The sequence below is a fragment of the Onthophagus taurus genome, chromosome 6 (genome assembly GCF_036711975.1).
Source record: "Onthophagus taurus isolate NC chromosome 6, IU_Otau_3.0, whole genome shotgun sequence".
Taxonomy (NCBI): Eukaryota; Metazoa; Arthropoda; class Insecta; order Coleoptera; family Scarabaeidae; genus Onthophagus; species Onthophagus taurus.
Genome location: NC_091971.1, coordinates 10543901 through 10567343, shown reverse-complemented (window position 1 = coordinate 10567343; position 23443 = coordinate 10543901). Strand labels below are relative to the sequence as shown.

General features: G+C 31.4%; 3 protein-coding genes and 1 pseudogene across 3 annotated transcripts; 1 reads left to right on the top strand and 3 right to left on the bottom strand.

Annotated features, from left to right (window-relative positions):
* The first annotated feature begins 451 nt into the window (after positions 1 to 451).
* On the top strand, positions 452 to 10762 carry LOC111424391 (midline fasciclin). The gene is made up of 8 exons (XM_023057900.2): positions 452 to 623; positions 4588 to 4683; positions 5255 to 5416; positions 5815 to 6079; positions 6129 to 6247; positions 6303 to 6649; positions 6705 to 7577; positions 10387 to 10762. The coding sequence occupies exons 1-8, from the start codon at positions 553 to 555 to the stop codon at positions 10554 to 10556; spliced, it is 2103 nt and encodes a 700-aa protein (XP_022913668.1). The 5' UTR covers positions 452 to 552; the 3' UTR covers positions 10557 to 10762.
* LOC111424393 (mitochondrial glutamate carrier 1-like) lies at positions 10748 to 17702 on the bottom strand. The gene is made up of 8 exons (XM_023057902.2): positions 17479 to 17702; positions 13485 to 13551; positions 13141 to 13275; positions 12932 to 13081; positions 12736 to 12869; positions 11980 to 12165; positions 11686 to 11842; positions 10748 to 11632 (listed from the first exon to the last, which is right to left on the bottom strand). Exons 2-8 carry the CDS (start codon positions 13532 to 13534, stop codon positions 11482 to 11484), a joined length of 963 nt encoding a protein of 320 aa, XP_022913670.1. The 5' UTR covers positions 13535 to 13551; positions 17479 to 17702; the 3' UTR covers positions 10748 to 11481.
* A 230-nt stretch (positions 17703 to 17932) lies between these two features.
* LOC111424356 (mitochondrial glutamate carrier 1-like) lies at positions 17933 to 21073 on the bottom strand. Its single transcript, XM_023057860.2, has 8 exons — positions 20999 to 21073; positions 19196 to 19302; positions 19015 to 19140; positions 18813 to 18962; positions 18627 to 18760; positions 18389 to 18574; positions 18176 to 18332; positions 17933 to 18126 (listed from the first exon to the last, which is right to left on the bottom strand). The coding sequence occupies exons 2-8, from the start codon at positions 19240 to 19242 to the stop codon at positions 17988 to 17990; spliced, it is 939 nt and encodes a 312-aa protein (XP_022913628.1). The 5' UTR covers positions 19243 to 19302; positions 20999 to 21073; the 3' UTR covers positions 17933 to 17987.
* A 196-nt stretch (positions 21074 to 21269) lies between these two features.
* On the bottom strand, positions 21270 to 22343 carry LOC111424354 (mitochondrial glutamate carrier 1-like; annotated as a pseudogene).
* Positions 22344 to 23443: the final 1100 nt, after the last annotated feature.

The window sequence follows — 23443 nt, the reverse complement described above, 5'->3', positions numbered from 1 at the left end:
AGAGTTTTTAGCGTCGTTCCGGCCGTTCGACTTTGGAAGAGAGACTTCGAAAATGTTTAAACTCAACGTAGACGAGGAAAGTGCCATCATCATCATCTTCAAAAGGAGAGAGACCCTAATTGGAACATTCTAGAAATGTTCCGAATGCGTCATTATGCAATTTAACATCCAATCTCAACTGAGAAAATAAGATCACGATCCATTTTAACTCATTTATAGTTTATTCACAGAAAAAAAATAATTTTTAATCAAAATAATCATTTTTTTTTGTTTATCAGCATCTTTTATCTTCTAAATAACTATTTAACGGTTTAAAATTTAGATTGAACTCTACATCAGCCTGAGTAATATACATATTTTTTTAAGTGTTAAGTTCTCCCCTCCTTCTAGTTTTTGAACAGCGCAGGAAGACACTCGTTTATAAATACGAACCGGTTGCACTCCTGCGTTCACAGTAAGTTCAATCAGCGGAAGGTAAAACGGCGTTTAAAACACAAATACACAGAAATAAAATAAAATACAAGCGGTTGTGAGTGTCATCAACCTAAAAGGATGGGCTCAAGAGCGATCGTTTTCAGTTTCCTGCTTTTGTTCTTTTTACAAGTCAATGGACAAATCTTAGAGTAAGTTTTTAATTACTTTATTTTCTTTTATATTAAGTTAGTAAATATTTTTTATTTCTAATAACGTAACCTGAACGTAATTTAAATTTGCATTGAATAACAAATGTTGTCTTAGTTGGCATTTTAATCGTGCGAAGAAATGTTAAACTCAAAAGGTGTATTGAGTATTACGTTTCAACATGTTTTATTATTTTTAAAGCTGTTTTTTTCTTTCTTTGGGAACGAAATGTAACAATTGGATGGGTTTTATAACTGTAAATTAATCCCAATGCGAATAAGAACAAAGAATTACAGTGTTTTTGTTTAAATTAAGACTTTTTAAGTGTTGAAAATGGAAATTGGTTATTGTTCTTTGTCTGCTTTAACATCTTTTATATTTGAGAGTAGCTTTCTTAGAAGGTTTCTCTTTATATTAATTGTTTTAAAATTAATCTTTCTATAGAAATTTGTAAAAGAAATTAAATTTATAAGTTTCTATAGGAGAATAATTTTTCAAACATTTTTTTTAATGCAAATTCCCTTATTATTTTATCTTATATAAATACAGAACTCGCGAGTCTAAATATCAATTAGCCTAGGATTTTTGCATAACCAGAATGGTCAGTTGTGGAGTCAATTGCAACTATTTAGAGGTGTGTCGTTTCATTTCCGAAGTACCTCATTTTTAGATTCATCGTCTTGTTTATAAACACAACTGAGAAAATTGCCAACAAATGAGAGACGTTCTGAATGTGTTTGTATTGTTATGGCTGCTTTTGGCAACTCTTTCACATCTTCATTGGCAGAGAAACTCAACACTATAGAGTAGCGTTTTTTAAGTCTATTGTTTATTTTTCTAGTAACAAAGACAAAAGTTTTTTCTGCCAGAATGTTTTCGGTAGGACATCGATTAGCAGGAATATTTTGTGGTAGCAAAGCAACAAGATGCTGCATTATTTTAATACTATTCGTAGATGAACCCAACCTATTTCATTATTGACCAGGTGGATTAGGGATAGTAAAATTTGCAATTACGAGATATTGTGTTGTGCGTCACATCTAATTTGTAATAACAAACCGTAAAAGACACTCACTTTATCTTATAGGTCATCAACATGATGTGAAAATTGAAGATTATGATTGCAACTCATTGCAAATTTGAAATAATACCATGATTACATCGGCTTTTTAAATCCAGAAGGTCTGAATCGTCATCAGAAACAAGTTTTGAAATCTTTATTGGATTTACGTATGAGTTATCGAAATCATCGTTACAGTTATCCAGTATTTTGATTATTTGTTTTTCATTTACTGTTTTTCTGAAAAATGGCAGCAAAAAAAAATTGTCTGCAATAGTACATTTTAGAAGTAGCGCCGAAACTATAATTTTTATTCTTACTTTCAACCCTTATAACTTAGCTATACACATGTAAAGAAATATGTTAATCTTATTTTACCTCATTCTAGAAGTATGCTAAATTTTGTCGCCATTAGTGGGTGGTATTTCTGATTCATTCACTTCAATTCATGCAAATATGTCAACAGAAATCAAAGGTGATCAATGCTAAAGCAAACAACTTATGGTATTAATTGAATAAAGATTTTACAACATTCTTTCTTCGTGTTAAGGACAACTTCAAAAAGATTTCAAACAATGTCATTTAAAACGTATCTATCTATCGATGAACAACTTTGTCATTGAAAATAGACTACATAAAAACCTCATATATGGATTTCTCATAAATCTAACATTTCTTGTAAGTTTCATTTAGGAAGTTTATTATAATAACTGCAAATTGAACCATCCTATATGTCTGGAGTCATAATCAAGAAGCATAAAAATTTGCATTCTAAAAACTTACAACAGTATATAGAAGAAACACTTCTTCTGTTATTGCTACAGCCCAAGGTTGTCTTTGGCTTCCTCCACTATTCTCTATCTTTCCATCTCGTAGTCTGCCTCTATTTCTTGTACTTATCAGAAGAAACACTTATGGGGTCATAAGTAATGAGCGATATAAAAAACATACATTACAACAACCAAAAACTTGATTGGTAAGTTCGAAAGAACTGGTAGTGTTTGTGATACACTGTTTGCAATGTTAGTTGTAGAGCAGCCAAACTAACGCGTGACTTTGCGATAAATCGTTCTTCAAAATCTGCTCTTTCCTTACAAAATTCAAACTTCTCAGTCAATCAGTGAGAAGTCATTACCATTGAATAATGTTTAAGGTTCCTGAAATAAAAATTTGATGTGAATATGGGTTGGGGTAACGACGAAGCCCGCTTTCATTTCATGGGTACATCAATAAGTAGAAAGTCACTGTTGGTGTGCAATGTCAAGTTGTGGAATAATACGTGCGATTAGAAAATCGTCTCATCTCTATTATCCAAAGTGATCCAGAACTCAAAAAATGTGGATGGAGCAACCTCATCGAACCAATAGAATACTAGAAGATTGTATTTTGATCATGAGAAGATATCCAAAGGTCACTGGAATAGGAATCGCTTTGTTGCAACAAAGAAGACGTTCTGAACATGCTTGTAGTTATCTGCAAGCACTGGCTGTTTTTTGCAACCCTCTTACATCTTCATTGGTAGAGAATGAAGACAATGTTTTCCCCAGGACATCGATTAGCAGGAATATTTTGCATTTCTATTTAACGAATAGAACGTTTAAAGTCCTAGAAGACTGTATTCTGGCCTTAAGAAGTTATCCAAAGGTCACTTAGGTATCAATTGGTTGCCATATTTTTCTGGTCCCTATCCTTGTGCTCATTTTTATAAAGCAGTAGTAAAGGCAAAGCAACTAACCCCGAAACCAGCCCGGAATTCAAACTATTTGCCTAAATATAGAAAAAGTGCTGTTTTTTTTCTATATTATCTTTAAAAGAATCGTTAATTACTTCTAATTTATAACTGTTTCTTCTTAATTGAACTAATGACCTTATAATTGAACTAAAAAAACTTATTTTTTACATAACACGTAATCGGCTTATTTATTTTTTTGCTTTATTTGCATTGAACGGAAACGGACGTTCGGTTGTTACATTCAAAAAGGACTCGCAAAAGAACTTAACAAACACCTGGAGAAAATGTTTTTCAAAAAAACAAAGTGAATTCTGAAATTAATTTATTTATAAATAAAAAACTTGAGTAATTACGAAAAACTTGAATAATTACAAAAAAAAACTTGAACTATCATAAAAGAAACTTGTATAATTACAAAAATTTATCCTCTCAATTTAACATTAAGACAATTTCTTTTTTCTACATCTTTAATTTCTTTTTTAACCTCAGAAGACTTCTCGGTCGAGTCAGGGTCAAGGTAAAAATAAATAGCGTCTTTCCATTGAGAGAAAGAGAGAAGAACAAACAATAAGCGGGCGGATGACACACATTTTATTTATTTTTTTTTTCGAAATTTAGAAAGGCGTCCTTATTCACTACAATCTGGTTATTGACATTATATTTTCTCCAGGCTCTTTTAAAACCATCCAATCTTTACATATTGACTACGTTATTTTCCATCGTTTCAAAACATATTTATTATTCCAGATTCTAGAAACGGTTTTACTAATTACACTAAACGCGGCATGTGTGTGTTGTAAAATCGTTTTTGCTTTTCTAATTGAGATGACTCATTTTTTTATGAGTGAGTATGTGTAACACAAGGTCAAGAAATATTTTCTTGCTATGATTAAAATGTTTAGAGATTGGATTTTTTCTTTGGGGGGTTTAAAATGGATTTGTTTTTATAATGGAGAGTTGTTGAAAGTTAATGTTTTTAACATCGTTAATTTCGTATGGACAACGTGGCTTTTATGTTATGGTTTTGAATAATTCAGAGCTTCGGGGGCTTTTATTGGTTGCGCGTGACAAATTCAGCAAAACACCTGGTGGAGAAAATGAACAATGCCCAATAAAAATGAAATTGTTCTAAATAAATCATGTTTTTATTGTATTTATTTTTTTGTTGTTTTAGTTTTGCCGCTGCTGGTGATCCATTTGGTGGATCATTTTGGCCTTTTGGTTCTCATTTTAATTTTTTCCGCCCGGCTCCCCAACCATGGTGGAAAGGGTAAGTTACAGAACCCATTAATTTTAGTTTCTTGCAGCAACCAGATTCCTTCTGCAAATAATCCTTTTCCTTAGCATTTTCAAGTTCGTTAACCTTTCACTCAACGTGAACTCAACTCGTCTTATTACGTTTGCATTAGTTTTTAGCGACAACAGTACTTTTTTTACGTAGTTCCCCTCATTCAATTCCGTTATTAAAGATAACTGTAATCTAGAATCTCAATTTATTGTTTATTTTATTATTATGATTATCTTTTTCTTATTGTTTTATTGTGTTTTTACTATAATTATATCGGTTTTAACCTCGGATAATTAACCAAGGATTTGTTTTATGTTCAACAAACCATTGAGTAGGTTTATGCAGCGTTGAACACGAATTACTAAGCAATTTTATTCGTCATGGATATCTAACACCATCTGTGTTCATCGAAATTAGTTTTATTTTTAGATTTTCTTTTGAATAGAAACCGACTTTGATCTTGATAGAAAAAAATCTAGTTTATTTCCAATTTTAATTTTTAATTAGAAAAAAAAAACAAGATTGAATTTATGTTTTTATTTTACATTTTTAGTCCAAATGTTTGCATCGAACGTCGCCAAATTGGTAAAGATACTGAAAATGAAACAAGAAGCACTGAAAATGTTGATCCGGATGCGATAGCGAATCATTTTGAAGCTGCTCTAACATTTTCGAGTTGTATAGAAACTCCAGATAAATATGAATGCACCACAAAGTAAGTACAGTAAAAGCATGAACTAGAAAGTTTCAGGTTTAGCCATCCATCTGTGTTGACCAGCCGTCTAGTTTTAGTTCAATAAAAAATATACAACGATTTAACACTAAATAACAACTAAAACTAGAGATAACAGTAGCACTAGAACTAACACTAGACCTAGAGCTAGAATCATTTGGATTTAGCCGTCTTAAAAGACGTGCGGCTAAATCCAAATGTTTCTAGTTCTAGGTCTAGTTTTAGTTCTGCTTTTCATGAACTAGCACTAACACTAGACCTAAAACTAAAAACTTTTAGGTTTCGCCGTCTTAAAAGACGTGCGGCTAAACCCAAATGATTCTAGTTCTAAATCTAGTGTTAGTGTTTATGCGTGACGTCACGAACGGTATTTTTTACAGAACAAACGTCCATGGTGATGAAAAAACCCATAATGTAAGATACAAGTGTTGTCACGGTTATGTTAAATCGCGAAGACAACAAATCTGTATTCTTCAAGAAGAAATGAAACCTTTAATGGAAGTTTTTGATAAATACAACGGATCAAATTTTAAAAACTTGGTGAAAGATGTTAATTTCGACGAAAAATTCGCTAAAACCAATTACACCGTGTTTTTACCTCAAGATTCTTCTCTAGACAAATACGTTGAACAATTATCTGATATGGTAAATTAAAAATAAAATTAAAAAATTAAGTTACAATTAAATTTTTTAGAACCAAATTGAAGTAACCAAACGAGAATCGTCAAATTCGGCTAACGAGATGATTTTAAACCACATAATTCCGGGAATTATCGACTTAAACGATTACTCAAACGAAGATATTTTATACACGTATTTAATTACAATAAAAAAAAATAAAAAATGTTATATTAATTCTAATTTTTAGTGAAAACAACAACAGCACAATTAGATTAAATTTTTATCCAACTCCTAATGGTGGAAAATTAGTAACGGCAAATTGCGTTAGAATTCCAAAAGCAAACATTTTCGCTTCAAATGGAATGGTTCATTTGGTCGATACGGCTATAGAAAGTCCAAAATCGACCATACAAGAAATAATCGATCAAAATCCTAAATTTAGCACCTTTAAATCGGCTTTAGAAGCTTCCGACCTCCAAGGAATCCTCAAAGAACCCGGCCAACACACCGTTTATTTACCCACAAATGAAGCTTTTGATGCTTTAGATGAAACAACGAAAGAAAAAATATTAACAGGAAAAGGATGTGCTGCAAGTAACTACCCAAAAATAAAAAAAAATCATTATTTTCTAATTTAAATTATTTTTAGCAATCTTAAAACATCATTTAACAACACACACCGTTTGTACCGCCGCTGTAATTCAAAACGCAACTGTTCATGATATGGATATTGACATAATCAATATGGAGCGTAAAAACGATGAAGTTTTCATCGATGGAAAAGCTAAAATTATCGAGGGTGACATTTTAGCAACAGACGGGGTTATTCATTCTTTAGATAAATTAATTATTCCAAACACGGCATTAGAAATCAACGACGTTTTATCAAATAAAAATTTGAGTAAATTCCAAGAAATCGTTTCTAAAGCCGGTTTAACCGAAACTCTTCAAAACTTAAAAGATGCCACTTTCTTCGTTCCTTTCGATGAAGCTTTCGCTGAACCCGAAGCGCAAAATTATTTAGAAAAGATCCAAGATGACCCAGAAAAATTAAAAGAATTAGTTTTATACCACATCGTTAAAGGAGAAATGCAAGTCGATGATATGGTTGAAACAAGTTTAGTACCAACCAACGTCGAAGGAAAACAACTTCGCGTTAAAGTTTTTCCATTCTTCAGTAACATTTTCTTAAAAACCCTTTCACCGCCACCGATGGTTCAATGCGCGACTTTAACACGCGTTGAAGAAAAAGCTTGCGGAGCCGTTGTTCATGAAATCGATAAAGTTTTGGTTCCACCAACTCAAAATTTATTGGAAATTTTGGATAACGATCCCAGATTGAGTACTTTTAGATCATTATTAACCGGAACTAAATTGGAAGAGAAATTACAAGATGCAAATGAAACTTTAACAGTTTTAGCTGTTACTAATTATGCTTTTGGAAAATATAAATATGATCTTGAAGCTTTAAGAGAAAATAAAACTTTGGCTGATAACGTTTTGAAGAGACATGTTATTAAACGTAAAAAAAAATTTGTTATTTAATTAAATATAAATAAGAATTTTAACGAAATCAAATTAATATGTGAGGTTATAGAAATAAGGGAAGGATATCGAAATTAATGTCTTGTTTGGTGTCTAAATCAAATGAGATTTATTCTGTTAAGATATGAGTCATTCTTAGTGCATATGATGAGATTGAATGTATTGTGATTTGCAAAGAGATGTGGGTTATTTTGATATTTACTATACTTTGAGTTTGTTACTTTAACGTCGTGGTCTTGCATTGTATCAGCATATAGGGTTATATTTATGACTTCCTAGAACAAACATTAAGAAAAGTATGGAACTTGTTATCAGTGAGGGTCAAAATTCAATTACAAGGGTACTGAATTTCCGTCAAATACTGCAGTCTGAGTTTGTCAGCTCACACACTTGCTCTTGTATTGTGATCTGCAGGAAAAAATGTGCTTTATCTCTCCTTATGTTTTTGAATATAAATGGAGTTATTTCATGGGATTTCAAGGTTGTTTTAGAATTTTAGTATGCGTTTAGACGATCACTGATATTTCTCAGGTTTATTACTTGCTCTTTAATTGTGATTTGGTTGAGACTTAGATTTTGACACAAGAAGTTCTTTTTCTGATTTATTTTTATATACCTTAGCTGCTGAATTTTGGCAAACGTGGAAAACCATTCAAAGAATTCCTTACGACTCAAACTTCATCTTAGTATCAATAAGTAAATCTTCTTCACTTGATCCTTTTGCCTGATGGCATCTGATAAATCTTCCACTCTCTCTGGTTCCTGGCTAAATCCCTTAGATCTGCTAGAGTCTTCCCTCTCTTGTTCCCAACTTCTGCTGCTCCTTCCTCCCACTTCTTGCTAGGTCTTCTCCTGTTTCTCTTATCCTTATTCTTTGCTTCAAATACCTTTTTTACTATTGTGGTATGCTCCATTCTAATTAGTTGCTCCTTTTAGCTGCTTTCTCTCTATTTTGCTGATTAGCTCCTCTTCCAGTCTTATTTTCTCATTTCTTATCATATCTCGCTTCGTTCTCTCCGCTATTTTCCGTAAAAACTTCATTTTCATTGTCGTGATCTTTCCTTCCTGTTTATCTTGGAGTTTTCATGACTCACTAGCATATGTTAATATTGGGTTTGCCACTTAGTTGTACACTTTCAATTTTTTCTTTTTGTCTATCTCCCTCTTCCCAAAAATTGTTCATCAATAAGTACATAAATTTCAAAATGAACCTCAAAACACCTTTGCAAGAATTTTCCGAACGGGCATAAAAATGTTAGCATCATAAATACATGAGTTTATCTGTTCAGTTACTAGCTATTTCATTGTGATCTGCATCATACTTGGGTTTTAACATAAACGGTGTTTTTCTGAAAGTTTTTCGTATGGGTTTTTTACATTTACCAAAAGTTGAGTATGTCAGTATTGTGGACTGCAAGGAGATTCATAACTGATAGACTCATACACAAATGATGCCAAAATTGTATTAAATGGCAAAATTCTTAAACCGGTGTCCTAAGATTCAAAATAAGTCAATTTTTGGTACTTGCTTGTTCTAAACTAAAAGGAATTTTTCTGGATTTCAGTGGGAGCCAATATTCGGCTGCTGGAAAAGTTGTGTATTTTGATACTTAAGCAGAATTGGATTTCGATACTCCGCTTTTTTTTTATACTCGTTTTAACACTGACCAAAACCCGAATTTGTACAAATAGTTAATTTACTGGATTTCCAAGATATGCTGTATGATGCTCATTGGAGCTATAGTTTTCAACCAAACTTCTTAATTTTGTATATTAGTTAAATGGTGTTATTTATGACTCATATTTCGCACTTTGAAGTATACTGGAATCTGATTTTCCTAACAGAAGTTCTGTTCATCGCTCCAAAATCAACTAGGTGACATAGTTTGCTCTCGCATCGTAATTTATAACAATAATGTTGAATTTGACTTATATCAATGAAAGCCAGAACACCCGACTTAACTCTTACAAGAAGCTTACTTGACTTTGCCTGATTTGCTTAATTTTGACGCAAAGCAATTTCATCTGATGAATCATCGAACGCATTTTGCCACTTTTTTTGCTTTCGCGTACTAATTTATGAAAGGAATCCATTTAATTTTATTACTCAATCACCAGTAAGAGCAGGATTCACCATCTGGGATAATTCTTGTAAGACAATTGTTTAAGTTTACTGAGAGCCATATTTCCTGTTGAGAAAATGTTTTGTTTGGGCATGTATGTAATTATTTTGGGTATAGTTTGTAATTATTAATTGGGTATTAGACCATAAAAAAGAGTTCTATTCATCTTTTCGGAGAATTGTATTTTATACATTTTTGCCATACACGTTTTGACATTAACTAAAGTCCTCCTCTTTCTTCCAAGAGTACGCAGAAAAGTTGATCATGTCTAAACAAAGTTAGTTCTTGATTTGCTCATGTAAGCTGCGTTAAGATCTACATGAAGACATGTTATTTTTTTGCCATAAGTTTTTTTTTAATAACCGAGTTTTTCAATCGACTGATTGCTTTTGCTTTGTGGTCAATTTCATCAAGGAAAGCCAAAATTTTTTACCTTTTACATTATATTGCAATCTGTAAGGAAAAGTTGTGGTCTTTTCTTCCAATTGCAACCAGGAGAATTTGATACATTAATACACTCATAAGTTTTGAGTATTTTAGGCATTAAATGCTAACTTAACAATCTTTTAAGACTTTCTTTTAATAATTCGAAATTCTTATTTATATTTAAATGTTTCATTTATTTCTTTTAATGTTCCTATAACATTTTTATAATTTTTTTAGGTCCTGTTTGTTGTCAAGAATTAAGTTATGGAGATCAAATTTTCAATAGATGGTCAACTTTCGGCGATCCATTCCAAACTGGAAACTCCCAAGTTATTAAAGATTGTGATAAAATAGCTACGAATGGTATTTTGCATACTGTATCAGCTTTTATGTATCGTCATCAGTAAATTTTTTTTAACAAAAATTCTGGATAAACGATTAGGATAAATTTATTTGCATTTTGAGTTGATTTGATTTATTGACTGACGACTTACACTATTTTTAAAAATAATTGTAGGTTTTGTAGATTTCTTAGTTTTTGATTGATAACATAATTTATTATTGTATGATTAGGTGAATAAAATGAAACGAAATAAACGCTAATTAACACTTATGTATTTATTTTTTCTTGATATATTTCCTATTGGAATACATTGGAACACATTTTTTTTGGAGATAATGGAAACAAACATAATAGATTCTTTTTTTCTATTTGTTTGTCCCATTAATCCAGTTTTAACGTTTACACCAAGATTAAACTTTTTTAATTTTAACCATATTGTCTTAGTTTCATACAGATTTTTAAAATTTTAATAAAAAAAATAATCCAAATTAACAAGAACTAACAATGATTAATTAAATAACGTAATAAAATAGAAAATAAATTTGTGTTTAATACTGAATTTAACAAAAAATTAAAAGAAAACAAATAAAGATATAATTGCATCACATAAAATTAAAAGAAACATAATCAAATCCAATTCGTTCCAATTTTTATATATAGATTTTTTTTTAAATATTGACTCATTTAGTTAATTCCTTTTGTTAATTAATTTCGTTATTGAGGCAACTTATAGCGAATCTACGCGAAATGATACAGTCCTACAACGAACTGCAATAACAACCTAAATCGCCTACGTATTAAAAAGTATTTTTTTCAAAATAGAGTATCTCATAAAAGCGAAAAAACGATTCAAATATAGAAAAAAGCCGAACGAATGAAAACGTTTTTATGCCTAGGTACATTTTTTTTATGGATTTAATTTATAAATTAAAGTAGAACGTTTCAATCTTGACGACTTGATTAACAAAACAATTTTAATTTAAACATTTTTATGTCATCTTTCGATTATAACCCAAAAGATATTCGGCTACGCCCCAGAAATAAACCATTTGAGCAATTCCAAAAAGTGGGGCTATCACCATCATTCTGCACGCCCCACCTTTGAAGAAAGCTTTAGGGCCTTCATGTTTTAGTATACTCCTACAAAAAAAAATATTAATATTGAAACATATTAATACAAGAATAATTTTTACATAAAAGCATCGACAATTCCGCTATAACTTCTTTCTCCTTGTGCTTTCGTCAACAATTGTAAACGTGTTTTAACAACATCGAAAGGATTCACAGCGAGGGCCGCTGTTGAACCAGCGACGCAACCGGAAAGAAATGAACACCAAAAAACAGCTTCACCTAAAATTTATAAAAAAGTGTTAACTTTAGCAGCCAAAAACTAAATTTAAAACAGGTAAAACGACGATATGACGTGAAAAGTTGTTATACAATAAGTTTCCAAAAATAGATATTATGAAAATGCGAATAAAACTTACCGGATCCGTCACTTTTTCTTGGACCTAACGAATTTAATGTGGCGAAAAGCGGAAAATAAACGACTGAAAACGACACATCCCTTAACATAGTAGCCGCTGTTCCTTTGTATAATCCGAATATTCCTTTCGTTTTTAATAGTTCCAAAGTAATTTGAGTTGCTGAAGTTTTTGGCACCGTTTTTCCAACTATTCAGAAAAAAATTGTCATAAATTAACATCAAATGTTGAAGACGTTTGAAGACGAGCGGCTAAACCCGAAACTTTCTAATTCTAGGTCTAGTGTTAGTTCTAGTTTTAATTGTTATTCAACGCTAGATTGTTGTATATTGATAATTAACTAAAAGTAGAACTAGCAGCAGACCTAGAACTAGAATCATTCGGGTTTAGCCGTCTTAAGAGACGCGCGGCTAAACCCGAATGGTTCTAGTTCTAGGTCTAGTGTTAGTTCTAGTTCTAGTGCTATCTCTAGTTTGAGTTGTTATTCAGCGCTAGATTGTTGTATATTTCTATTGAACTAAAACTAGAACTAACACTAGACCTAGAACTAGAATCATTCGGGTTTTGCCATCTTAAAAGACGTTGTTAGTTCTAGTGATAGTGTTAGTTCTACTTTGAATTTTATTTAACACCGGCTATAAAAGTCTGCATACTTATATTTTTTTATGATTTATATTACCAGTAATATTTCAATTTTATTTTTATATAATCTCAAAATTAATCTGATTTCAACAAAGTGAATGATTTATTATTTATCACCTGCTTTAGCAGCAGCAGCAACTCTCCCCGCATCTTGCATTTGAATCTTTAACAATTCCATAGGAGTAGTAATAACAATTTGACACAACCCAGCTAAACCCCCAGCCATCATTTGCCGAGTAACCGGAAGTTGCCTAAAAACAAATTACAATAAAATATTACCCCTCATTATTTTTTGATTATTTTAATTTATTACTTGTTTTTCGTTTGAAGATGATGACGGAAAAAATCATTTGCAGCTAATTTAATTGCTTTTTCAGGAGTAATAAGCAAGATATTAACCGCTGAACCTCTGTACATTCCGAAGTAACCTTCTGCTTTGTAAGTTTTCTTTAAAGCATCAAACCTAAAGGGCAGCAAAATAAGTATCAAAATGAAATTTTGATTTATTTTAATTTTAATTACATAGAATTATACATCCGTTCCCCCTTCGGTCCAATTTGTTGATTTTGAAGTCTTGTTTTGACCAAATCAAGGGGAAAAACGCAAGAAACGCCAATAATTCCTGCGATACCTCCATTGATAATTTTTGGAATTAATCTAATGACATAAAAATTAAATAAATATATGTTATAGTGCAATAAATTGTTCATGTATTATCTATTCGTTTTATCTATGACTTATTAACGAGAAAAATATAGGCCACGAGCCACTAGAAGTTAATGAAAAAAAAACTTGGGTAAGAGATATGTTTGAAGGTCGCGCTAATTTCTCAGGAGTATATTTGATCGATCGTGTTTTATACTTACGCAAATTGTTGTTGTCGAGTCGGCTGCGGTAGTTGCTTGTATTCGGTCATTTGGGTTTATGAAATTCCTTTAAAAGAATAAAATAACATTATGAAATCGTCAACACAAAAGCAATAAATTAAAAATTATAATAAAAATATTACTTTGAACTTGAAATTTATTTGAGTTTGACAATTGTTTATAATTTTTCAAAACTTTTACCAGTTTGTATATCATAAATAATAATTTTATTATTATTACTGGAATTTTAAAACAATTTTAAAAGCTTATTAGTTACGAGGTTCATATTTGAAACTGAAATTGTTTCGGGAATTTAATACGCTACAAAACAGTTTATTCATTTCTTACATAACATGCATTGTTAACAATCCAAAATAACAAGGATTTTATGTATGTTTAACCGCACAACTAAAGTTGTATAAATAGTACTTACTAAAAAATAAAAGAATCACAAATCAAGTTTTTATATTAAACCACGTTTCTATGAGTTCAATATTTATGGGCTTGTTCAAGAGTTTAAGCAAAAACACGTACAATTAAAATAGCGCAAATAATTATATTTCTAAAGCTATATAAAAAGCTTTTGATGAAGAGAAAAGAAAGAACGAAGATTATGATATACGTTGGTCCAATTAAGAGTGTTAAACGACGGATTCTAGAGGAAATGAAGCTTCATGTCATTCAATGGTCTAACTTTTTTGATCAGATATCATGTTGATATCTAGGTTAAGAAGATATTATTAAGGCTGCATCTTCTATAAATGTATATGACAGAAAATACCACGAACGTTCCGATGGTAAGGCAGAGATAATGCCATCGTAAAGATTTTTCAGAGGTTCCCAATTCGTTTTGAAGTTGTACATAAAAACTATATTAGATGGCAATTTGTACGGCGATGAAATCCGATACAACATAAATGCAACGAGCAAATCATGAAGCGTATAAGGAAAGAATGAAAAAAGCTGTAAGCTACAATGTAGTGATGGGATCTCTCACACTGTTGAACATTAAAAGTAGGATCCACAAAGAAGTTCTTTATCACATAAGTAATTACAGAATAGCAATTGAACACCCCAGTGCAAGAATGGACATCTCTACCTTTTGGCAAAATTGGGATATGACTTCTGTCTTGATTTTGAAAGAGGTTATACATCATAACATGTTCAGTGTCTTTGGAAAACACGTCGTTTTGGAAAACCGAAAACAGACACATGTCAAACTTGCGAAGAATATGACGTAAAAACTCCAAAGCATTGGGTGTATCCCCACCCATGCATTTATTGTATCCCTTTACTATGGCAGAACAGTATCTTCGTTTTAGCATTTTTATGGAACCTCTTTACAGCACTTGAAGGCTCAATTCCATGCAGAGTACTACCTAACAGGACAGCTTTATTGTCAAACTATTTCACAATGATTAGTCCTTTTTCTTTATCAACTTTGTAATCCAAATGATCCCTTTCTTTTTTTTTAAACTTAATCTGTTGCAATCGGACAACCGGCAATTCTACTACTTCGCAACGTTCCAAGACTATGTATAATACATTTTTCTTTGAGATATTGAAAATGCGGTAGACCAGAAAAATAGTTATCAAAAAATAGCTTTGCATTTTCACGATCATGCAAAGATTTCGACAAAGCTATTAGAACTCCTGCTCCAACACCACAGTTGAAACCTCATGGTAATGTTGCCCGATATTGTCAGATATCAGGAGTTTAAAATTCATGCCTTTGAATTTAGTGTAACCATACGGTTACATTGTCCATTATGTTGTATGTTGTATGTTATTACGTTTCCGTTTAATTTTTGTGGTAAATTTAGGTATTTTTAGATACTAATATATTTAGCTTTGCAAATGTTTATCCATGCATTAATTAGGTAGAAAAGGCATCTCCACGAAATACCTGTTTTATTTAAAGTGGGTGTCGACGCGAACTATTTATTATACAGGGTCATCCACGACGACCGTCCATTAAATTTTCAAATCCCCACTTCATTTAGTTTTCTATATAGCTTTAATGGACACTCGTCGTGGATGACTCTGTATATTTTTTAATTTAGAAAGATAAGCACTAAAAGTAATGGAATGTTGAGAAAAATTGTTGATAAACGAGTATACAATAATAAACCATATAAAAATAAAGACCATGATAAGTAATTTTCTTCTTTTTCCTTGTGTATTTAGGCATAATTGTCTGTTTTGTTCTCATCTTTGTTCCTATTTTGTCCTTTGGAAGTAATTGGTATTATTTATACTATGTTTGTCTGATGCTCTCACTTCTTTTTCTGTTCATCAGTTTTTTCTCAGCTATTTTACACACTATTTCATTTCTGTAATATCTATCTTTTTGCTTTTGTCGTTTTAGTAGTTAGGAGTTGTTTTAGACGTCTCGAGTCGGGTTTCTGTTGCATAAGTTAGTATAGGTCTAATTGCAGTCTTACAGCTCTGGGCCTTGCCTTCAGTAGCAATATGCTTCTTTTGCCATACTGTGTAATTTAGGTACGCCGCTGCTCTTGCAGCTACTACCTTACTTCCGTCTCAACATCTCAATGCTCAAGTATATCATTTCCTGGTACGTGATTTTATCATCGACATAAGCTTGCATCTGATCGGTGTCTAGGAGGTAGTCCTAATAGATTTCGTTTTGAAGCTGATACTAAGTCAGTAACCTCTAGAGATCATCTTCGCTCTCCGTTATAAGCACCGCCAGGTCTGCATAGAATTGGATATTTCCCTATTTTCCATTTTCTATCATCTTAGTTTGCGTACTTGTTTTATAATTTTATTCATTACACAAAATATTAACTAATTACTACAATACATGTTATTTTTATACTCATATTTTAGAAGTTGTGTATCATGTTGGTGCACTCAATTATACGATCAGTAGCAGCCATGCACATTGTTCCTCTGCTGCTTTAGTCGCAGACCAAAAAAATAGAAAAATCAAGGCAAATGCAGCAAATTCTGAAAAGTAATGTAATGTAGTTTCGATTTTGTCAAAGGACACATTGTTTAACCTCAAAGCTTCTAGTTCTTTCATTGAAAAAGATTGAAATAATTTTTTGCCAAAATTGTTAAAAGCCAGAAAAATATGATTTATGTCAAAAAAAGATGTTAATTAGCTTATTTAAATGTAGAGATATTAACTTTGAGATCATAATAAAACTGGTTCTTATTTTTTGCCGATTAAAAAGTGCCAATGATTGCTAAAATATCTACGTTACATAACAACTCTTGTATAAAAACGTCGATTATTTCAAGAACTTGATAACATTCATTTCAATTAACAAATTAGTATGACAAAATAAAATTTAAATTAACACAAAAATGTTAAAAAAAATTATAAAGTTTCAAAATATCTTGTTAATAATGAATCATAAAGAAGTAATCAAACTGCTGTTTCTGGTCTATATGCATAAGATTTTTTGTTCTACTAAATGTTATCAATTTTTAAGTGTAAATAAACTTTCGTCATCGTCAATGATTATTTGAAACAAACCTTATGAATGGTCAATTTAAATTGAACATATCGTGACGTAACGCGGTACATTTCCATTTTTTAAATTTATTGTCACAATATAATTCTCTTTTAGTTTAAATTTGTCGTAAGAAAACCAAAAACGTGGTAAAACTCCAGTTATGGAACGGAAAATCAATAAAACGGAATGACCCAGAGTGTCAAGTGCGAAAGAAATAATCACAAGTAGCAACGAGATAACAATTAATCTCTTTTACGATTATTTTGTTTTTAGTAAAAAAAATAATTGTGGCAAAAAATTGTTCAGCTGGGTTCAGCAAATTTTATTTATATATTCGTGAGTAGGAAAATTGGTCGAAGGTCAACCTTTTTGGATGAATTAAAATTTTAAAACCCGTTTTCCTGTTGTTTGATTAACAAACAATCTCTTTTTAATAAATTAAGTTTATTCCACTTTAATTTTATCGCAATCAAAACGTAATATTTTATCGATTTACAAATTCTACTTACACTTTTTTATTGATTATTAAATGAATTAAACTCCGAAGTATTGATTTTCAAAATTTTAAATCTGATTCGTTGTATGACACTTCACTAAAAAACAGGATTCCAAACTGAATTTATTTCGGTTTATTTTCTTTCTTGGACGCAATACACCAAAATACGATGTTTTACGATGGTGCCTAGCACCGACTGATTTTTTTCGAGTATAACAGCTGGTTGTAGCGCACGCCAAAGCATATCTCTGTCGAATTGTTCACATATTTGTTCACAGAGAAGTTTATCTACCGTGTCAAAGATGGCGCGAGATACATTTATTTTGTTTTTCAATTGTTTTTCGAAATTGTATTAGAAAATACTTATGCACCACTCTGTATATGCATACAATTTTTGTTAGATTTGGCCCAAAACTTGATACGAAACTTTGATTTTGTACTCATATTATATAAATAAATATCAAAACTTTACTTCTACTCTTTTAATTACATAATTTCTCAGAAATATTTTTTATGATTTTCTTAGATGTACCCTAAAAGATGTTCGGCGACCCCCAAATAATAAATCATTTGAGCAATTCCGAAAAGTGGTGCTATCACTATCATTCTGCAAGCTCCACCTTTGAAGAGAGCTTTGGGACCTTCATGTTTTAGTATACTCCTGCAAAAAATTTAAGTTATATTCAAGTCATACTTAATTAAATGCTTACATAAACGCATTTACAATTCCATTATAACTTCTTTCACCTTGTACATGAGTTAACAATTGCAAACGTGTTTTGACGACATCGCAAGGAGTAACAGAAAGAGCTGCTGTTGATCCAGCTAAACAACCAGAAAGAAAAGACCACCAAAAAACAGCTTTATCTAAATTAATTAAAAATATTAAAATGATCCAATTAGAAATGAATGAATGAGTTAACCGCTTCCATCACTTGCTCTTGGACCTAACGAGTTTAAAGTAGCGAAAAGTGGAAAATAAATGATTGAAAAAGTAACATCCCTCAACATTGTTGCGGCTGTTCCTCTGTACAATCCAAAAACTCCTTTCGTTTTTAATAGATTTAAAGCGATTTGAGTTGCAGATACTTTCAGTGATGTTCCTCCACCTTAAAAATATATAAATTAATTCAAATCATTATTATTTAAAAATTATTTAACCTGCATGTGCTGCAGCAGCAACTCTTCCTGCATCCTGCATTTGAATCTTTAACAACTCCATGGGTGTTGTAACTATGATTGGACAAAAACCAGCTAAACCACCAGCTAACATTTGACGAGTAATAGGAAGTTGTCTAAAAATAAGGTTAATATTTAAATTGAAAGTTTCGATTTTTATTAAAATACTTGTCTTTCGTTTCAAGATGGTGACGAAAAAAATCGTTTGATGCTAATTTTAGTGCTTTCTCAGGGGTTATTAGGAGAATATTAACTGATGCACCTTTGTACATCCCAAAGAAACCTTCTGATTTATAAGTTTTCTTTAAAGCATCAAACCTAAATTGCAACAAAAAAAATTTAAGTCATTATATTGATTTTTTTTTATTACATGGAAGTATAAATGCGTTGTCCTTTTTGTTGATTTTGAAGTCTTGTTTTAACCAAATCAAGGGGGAAAACGCAAGAAACGCCGATAATCCCTGCAATACCCCCATTTATGATTTTTGGGAGTAATCTAAACGTTAAAAAGATTTCTTAATCAACAATAAATCAAATCGTAAATTACTTACTCAAATTGTTTGTGTTGAGTCGGCGGTGGTAGTTTCTTATTGGTCATTTGTAATTTTGAGACTTTTTAAGTATAAAAAAACAGTAAAATCATTTGCACTAAAACAAACTTATTAAAGGGTTAATTAAAATTAATAAAAGAAGTTATCGGATTTTGAAATAACTCATAAACGGAAATATCGAAGATTCGTATCAAATTTTTGGCCAAATAAATCAAATTCAAAAATTATCAACTGAATATCTAATGTCTAAATAAGATGTAAATTACTTAATTTATATCTTAAGGTTGATTTTAGACAAGTGTGAAATCGATGTTAACTTTATAAACCAAGAGTGCTCAAAACGGCACCATGTGCAATGTTATCACATACAAGTTGGTTCTTTGTCGCGATCTTTTACGCCTATTTTATATGCTTAGTTGAGGTGCACTTTGTTTTAGACATGAGTATTTAGCCATGAACATAAAAGTTAAATAATTTGCATCAATTATGATTGGTACTTCAATTTCAGTATGAGTATCTCATAAACATCACAACCTAACTCAAAGACCTGCCTTAAAATTGGAAAATTATTTTCATTTTAGTCATATTCTCGTTAAGTCTCTGCAACAACATATTTCTGGCAACTCTTCCATAGCTTTTTGAGCATGTTTTTAGCTTTTTAAGCAGATAGTGTAACTAACAGAGCTAATATGACAGTTAGCGTCCCTCAAAGATCAATGACAGAACAGAGACCCTGCTGTACTAAATTTAGACATGTTGCATTTTCAATCTTCATGACATCTAGTTACAGCATTAATTTGTTATTGATTTCTAGTCAGGAATGTATTAATGGCGATCTAATTAAACTAATTCCAAGCGCTTCTCAACTTGCCCTTAACACCAATACGTTATTCAAGTTGCAGAATAAGCTACACTAGCAGGAGTTATTAAACAACGCTTCGTTGATGAGTCATAACTTGTCCTGTGACGTTGGATTTTTTATTAAGACTTAGGTTGCACATTTATTTTCTTCTTTAGGATACTCATTGTCAGTCAATACTTACTACACACGTTTCTGCGTCCATTTTATTTTTACCGTAACCTATTAATGAGCTGACATCTACCTCTTACAGAAAAATTATACTTGATTACCTCACTGCGTCTCGGTGAGTCAATCTCAACAGCTGAACTGCTGGAAATTCAATCAATATGGAGCGTACTGAGCATTATGTGTTATGCACGCAAAAAAATCTGCAGCTTTCAGTACAAAAACCGGTACAAAACTAGAAAGATAAAAAACGGACGACCAAGGTTATCAAGAATGGCAAAACGCCAAATCTAGTTCTTAAAGATCAGAACCTTTCAACTTGAAAGCATGCAAGTGCTTTAAACATTCCATCATGTTAGATCACGTTATTGCATGCTATTAGAAGAAACAGAGTCTTCTCTAAGAGAAGCAAAGCTGGCAAAGTGTTATTTGATGATCTGGCTTTCAAACTCCAGGCTACAGCATTGGAACAAGCTGCGGAATGGATTCAAGTTATTGGTCTTCTTATCTGCTCCTTACTTTAAAACATGTCTTGTTTCTTAATAATCATAGCTTATGCTGAAAAGTTGAGTTCTCAGCAAGTGGTATCTAAAAGTTAATCTAATAGAATCAGCAAATTGAGCACCCCTGATTATAAAGTGATCAATATTTACATTAACCTCAAGAATTATTTTCTTACAAACCACGATTTGAATTCTTTCTTATTCTCTATTTGACATTTAACTAAGGATTATTAGATAATAAGTGTTAAATACATGAGTAAAATACTTACTTACAATTTAGAAAATATTGTAATCTTCTGGAACCCATTTTGAAAAATATTCGAATAATTTTGTTAAGAATACATGAATCTAAAATAAAAGCGGTCTTAAATAAATCGTTAATAAGTTTTATTCTTTGTTATTAACTCACCAGCTACATTAGATTTTAACATCGCGCCAAATTTATACTGTCGTTTTTTACGTTTATTTTGACAATTTATGACATTATAAAACATTTATTAGTAATTGGTGCACCACACCAAAATCACCAAAACTAGTAAATTTTCTATGCGCTCTTTTTATTATAACCCAAAAGATATTCGCCGACACCCAAAAAATAAACCATTTGTGCAATTCCAAAACGTGGTGCAATCACCATCATTCTGCAAGCTCCTCCTTTGAAGAGAGCTTTTGGACCTTCATGTTTTAATATACTCCTATACCAAAAAAAAATCGTAAAAAAAGGTTATAATAAAAATGTTATTGTTTACATAAAAGCATCAACAATTCCAATATAACTTCTTTCCCCTTGTGCTTTCGTTAATAACTGTAAACGAGTTTTAATAACATCAATAGGAGTAACAGTAACAGCTGCTATTGAACCTGATGCACAGCCGGCAAGAAACGAACACCAAAAAACGGCTTCACCTAAAATTCAAAAAAAATGTACACATAGTCTAATTATTATAAATAAGACCATACCAGATCCATCAGTTTTTCTTGGACCAAACGTATTTAAATAAGCGAAAAGTGGAAAATGAAGGCTTGAAAATGAAACATCTCTCAACAACGTTGCGGCCGTTCCTTTATACAATCCTGCAATTCCTTTTGTTTTCAATAAAGTTAAGGTGATTTGAGTCGCAGAAGTTTTTGGTACTACTTTTCCACCTAATTAGAACTTAATTATTTAATTATTTTAATTTTTTATTATAAATCTAATTACCTGCTTTTGCTGCAGCAGCAACTCTTCCTGCATCCTGCATCTGAATCTTTAATAATTCCATCGGCGTTGTAATTAAACTCTGCACAAAACCAGCTAATCCACCAGCCATCATTTGCCGACTAACCGGAAGTTCTCTAAAAATTTAATTGTAATAAATAAATTTTTAACTATATCGTAATTACTTGTCTTCTGTTTGTAGGTGATGACGGAAAAAATCATTTCCGGATAATTGAAGCGCTTTTTCAGGTGTCACCAATAAGATGTTGATTCCTGAACCTTTGTACATTCCAAAATAACCCTCTGCTTTATAAGTTTTTTAAACGCATCAAATCTGCCGTTCGAAATTAAATTAAATAAAAGGATAATGTTGTAAATAATGTTTAATTACATGGAATTATACATCCGCTCTCCATTTGGCCCGATTTGTTGGTTTGAAGTCTCGTTTTAACCAAATCAAGTGGAAAGATGAGAGAAATGCAAAGAATTCCTGCAATACCACCATTAATAATTTTTACAAGTAATCTAAAAAGTACAATGAAAGAATATGTTTTTTTTGCATATGCAATCAACGCTTTAAAGTTTTCTTTCAACACTTATATATAATATATATTCAGGATTTAGACTAGTAGTGTATTTTAAAAGTTATTAAGAAATTAAACAAAAAATATTGCTTTAAGGTTGTGTCAAGTTATTGTGATACAGTTCTGGCATTACCCAATCATTCCCACCCATCATAACTAAATGATTAATGCTTTCCCTGTCTTATAGTAATGATGGAAATGTTAATTGAAAGAATATGTCATCTGTTCGAATCACACTCGTAGCTATTTTGCTGGTTTTTAAACTGATCTCCACCTTGTGGAGGATAACAATAATATTATTAAAAGAATGCAGCTTTAATGGCTTTGGAATTTCTGTAAATATTAAACAGCAAAACAAAATTATCTGCAAAAAAGAAGATGAAGACGATTATTAATTACTTAATAATAATAATACATTTATTGCTAATAAGCATAATTAGGTAGTGGTCCCTAGAGACTACCACATTTGATTTTAAAGTCTGACCAGAATGAAGAGTCAGCACACATATGCAAAGAACGATGGCAGAAATGAAACCAGGAGATGCACGAAAGAGTAAATCAATGTAAGCTAATCAAAGAGCTTTTTTAAGTAAATTTTTGCCGGCAAAGTTACTTGACAAATGTCACAAGCATGTCTCTAGTATATACCACGAAAATCGCAATATCAAGAAAGGGTAGGAATTTTTTGATCAAACTTGCCAGAAATGTTTAACTACCAAAGGTAGTAATTTATAAATCGATTCCAGTAGATGAATTTCCTGTTGGATTTTGAGATATTGTGTCCCAAGAAGCCTTGAATTCGTACTGTAATGCTTACAGCGTTTATGGCAGATACAGCAGGTTCTTCAGTCTCCTTTATACATACAATGTTCCAAACATGCTTTATAGACGAAAGATCAGGAAATTGATGTCGCAAGATATTACCAAAAATCCAAC

What these genes read in the sequence shown, in the direction of transcription:
- LOC111424391 (XM_023057900.2), top strand. Translation starts at nt 553, where the DNA reads ATGGGCTCAAGAGCGATCGTTTTCAGTTTCCTGCTTTTGTTCTTTTTA. An exon ending in TTGAACAATTATCTGATATG is followed by an intron (nt 6,080 to 6,128) that starts GTAAATTAAAAA and finishes TAAATTTTTTAG; the next exon opens with AACCAAATTGAAGTAACCAA. An exon ending in AACGAAGATATTTTATACAC is followed by an intron (nt 6,248 to 6,302) that starts GTATTTAATTAC and finishes TCTAATTTTTAG; the next exon opens with TGAAAACAACAACAGCACAA.
- LOC111424393 (XM_023057902.2), bottom strand. Translation starts at nt 13,534, where the DNA reads ATGACCGAATACAAGCAACTACCGCAGCCGACTCGACAACAACAATTT. An exon ending in CATCTTCAAACGAAAAACAA is followed by an intron (nt 12,870 to 12,931) that starts GTAATAAATTAA and finishes ATTTGTTTTTAG; the next exon opens with GCAACTTCCGGTTACTCGGC. An exon ending in TGCTGCTGCTGCTAAAGCAG is followed by an intron (nt 12,166 to 12,735) that starts GTGATAAATAAT and finishes TTTTCTGAATAG; the next exon opens with TTGGAAAAACGGTGCCAAAA.
- LOC111424356 (XM_023057860.2), bottom strand. Translation starts at nt 19,242, where the DNA reads ATGACCAATAAGAAACTACCACCGCCGACTCAACACAAACAATTTGA. An exon ending in ACTCAACACAAACAATTTGA is followed by an intron (nt 19,141 to 19,195) that starts GTAAGTAATTTA and finishes TTTAACGTTTAG; the next exon opens with ATTACTCCCAAAAATCATAA. An exon ending in GGAATTGTAAATGCGTTTAT is followed by an intron (nt 18,127 to 18,175) that starts GTAAGCATTTAA and finishes AATTTTTTGCAG; the next exon opens with GAGTATACTAAAACATGAAG.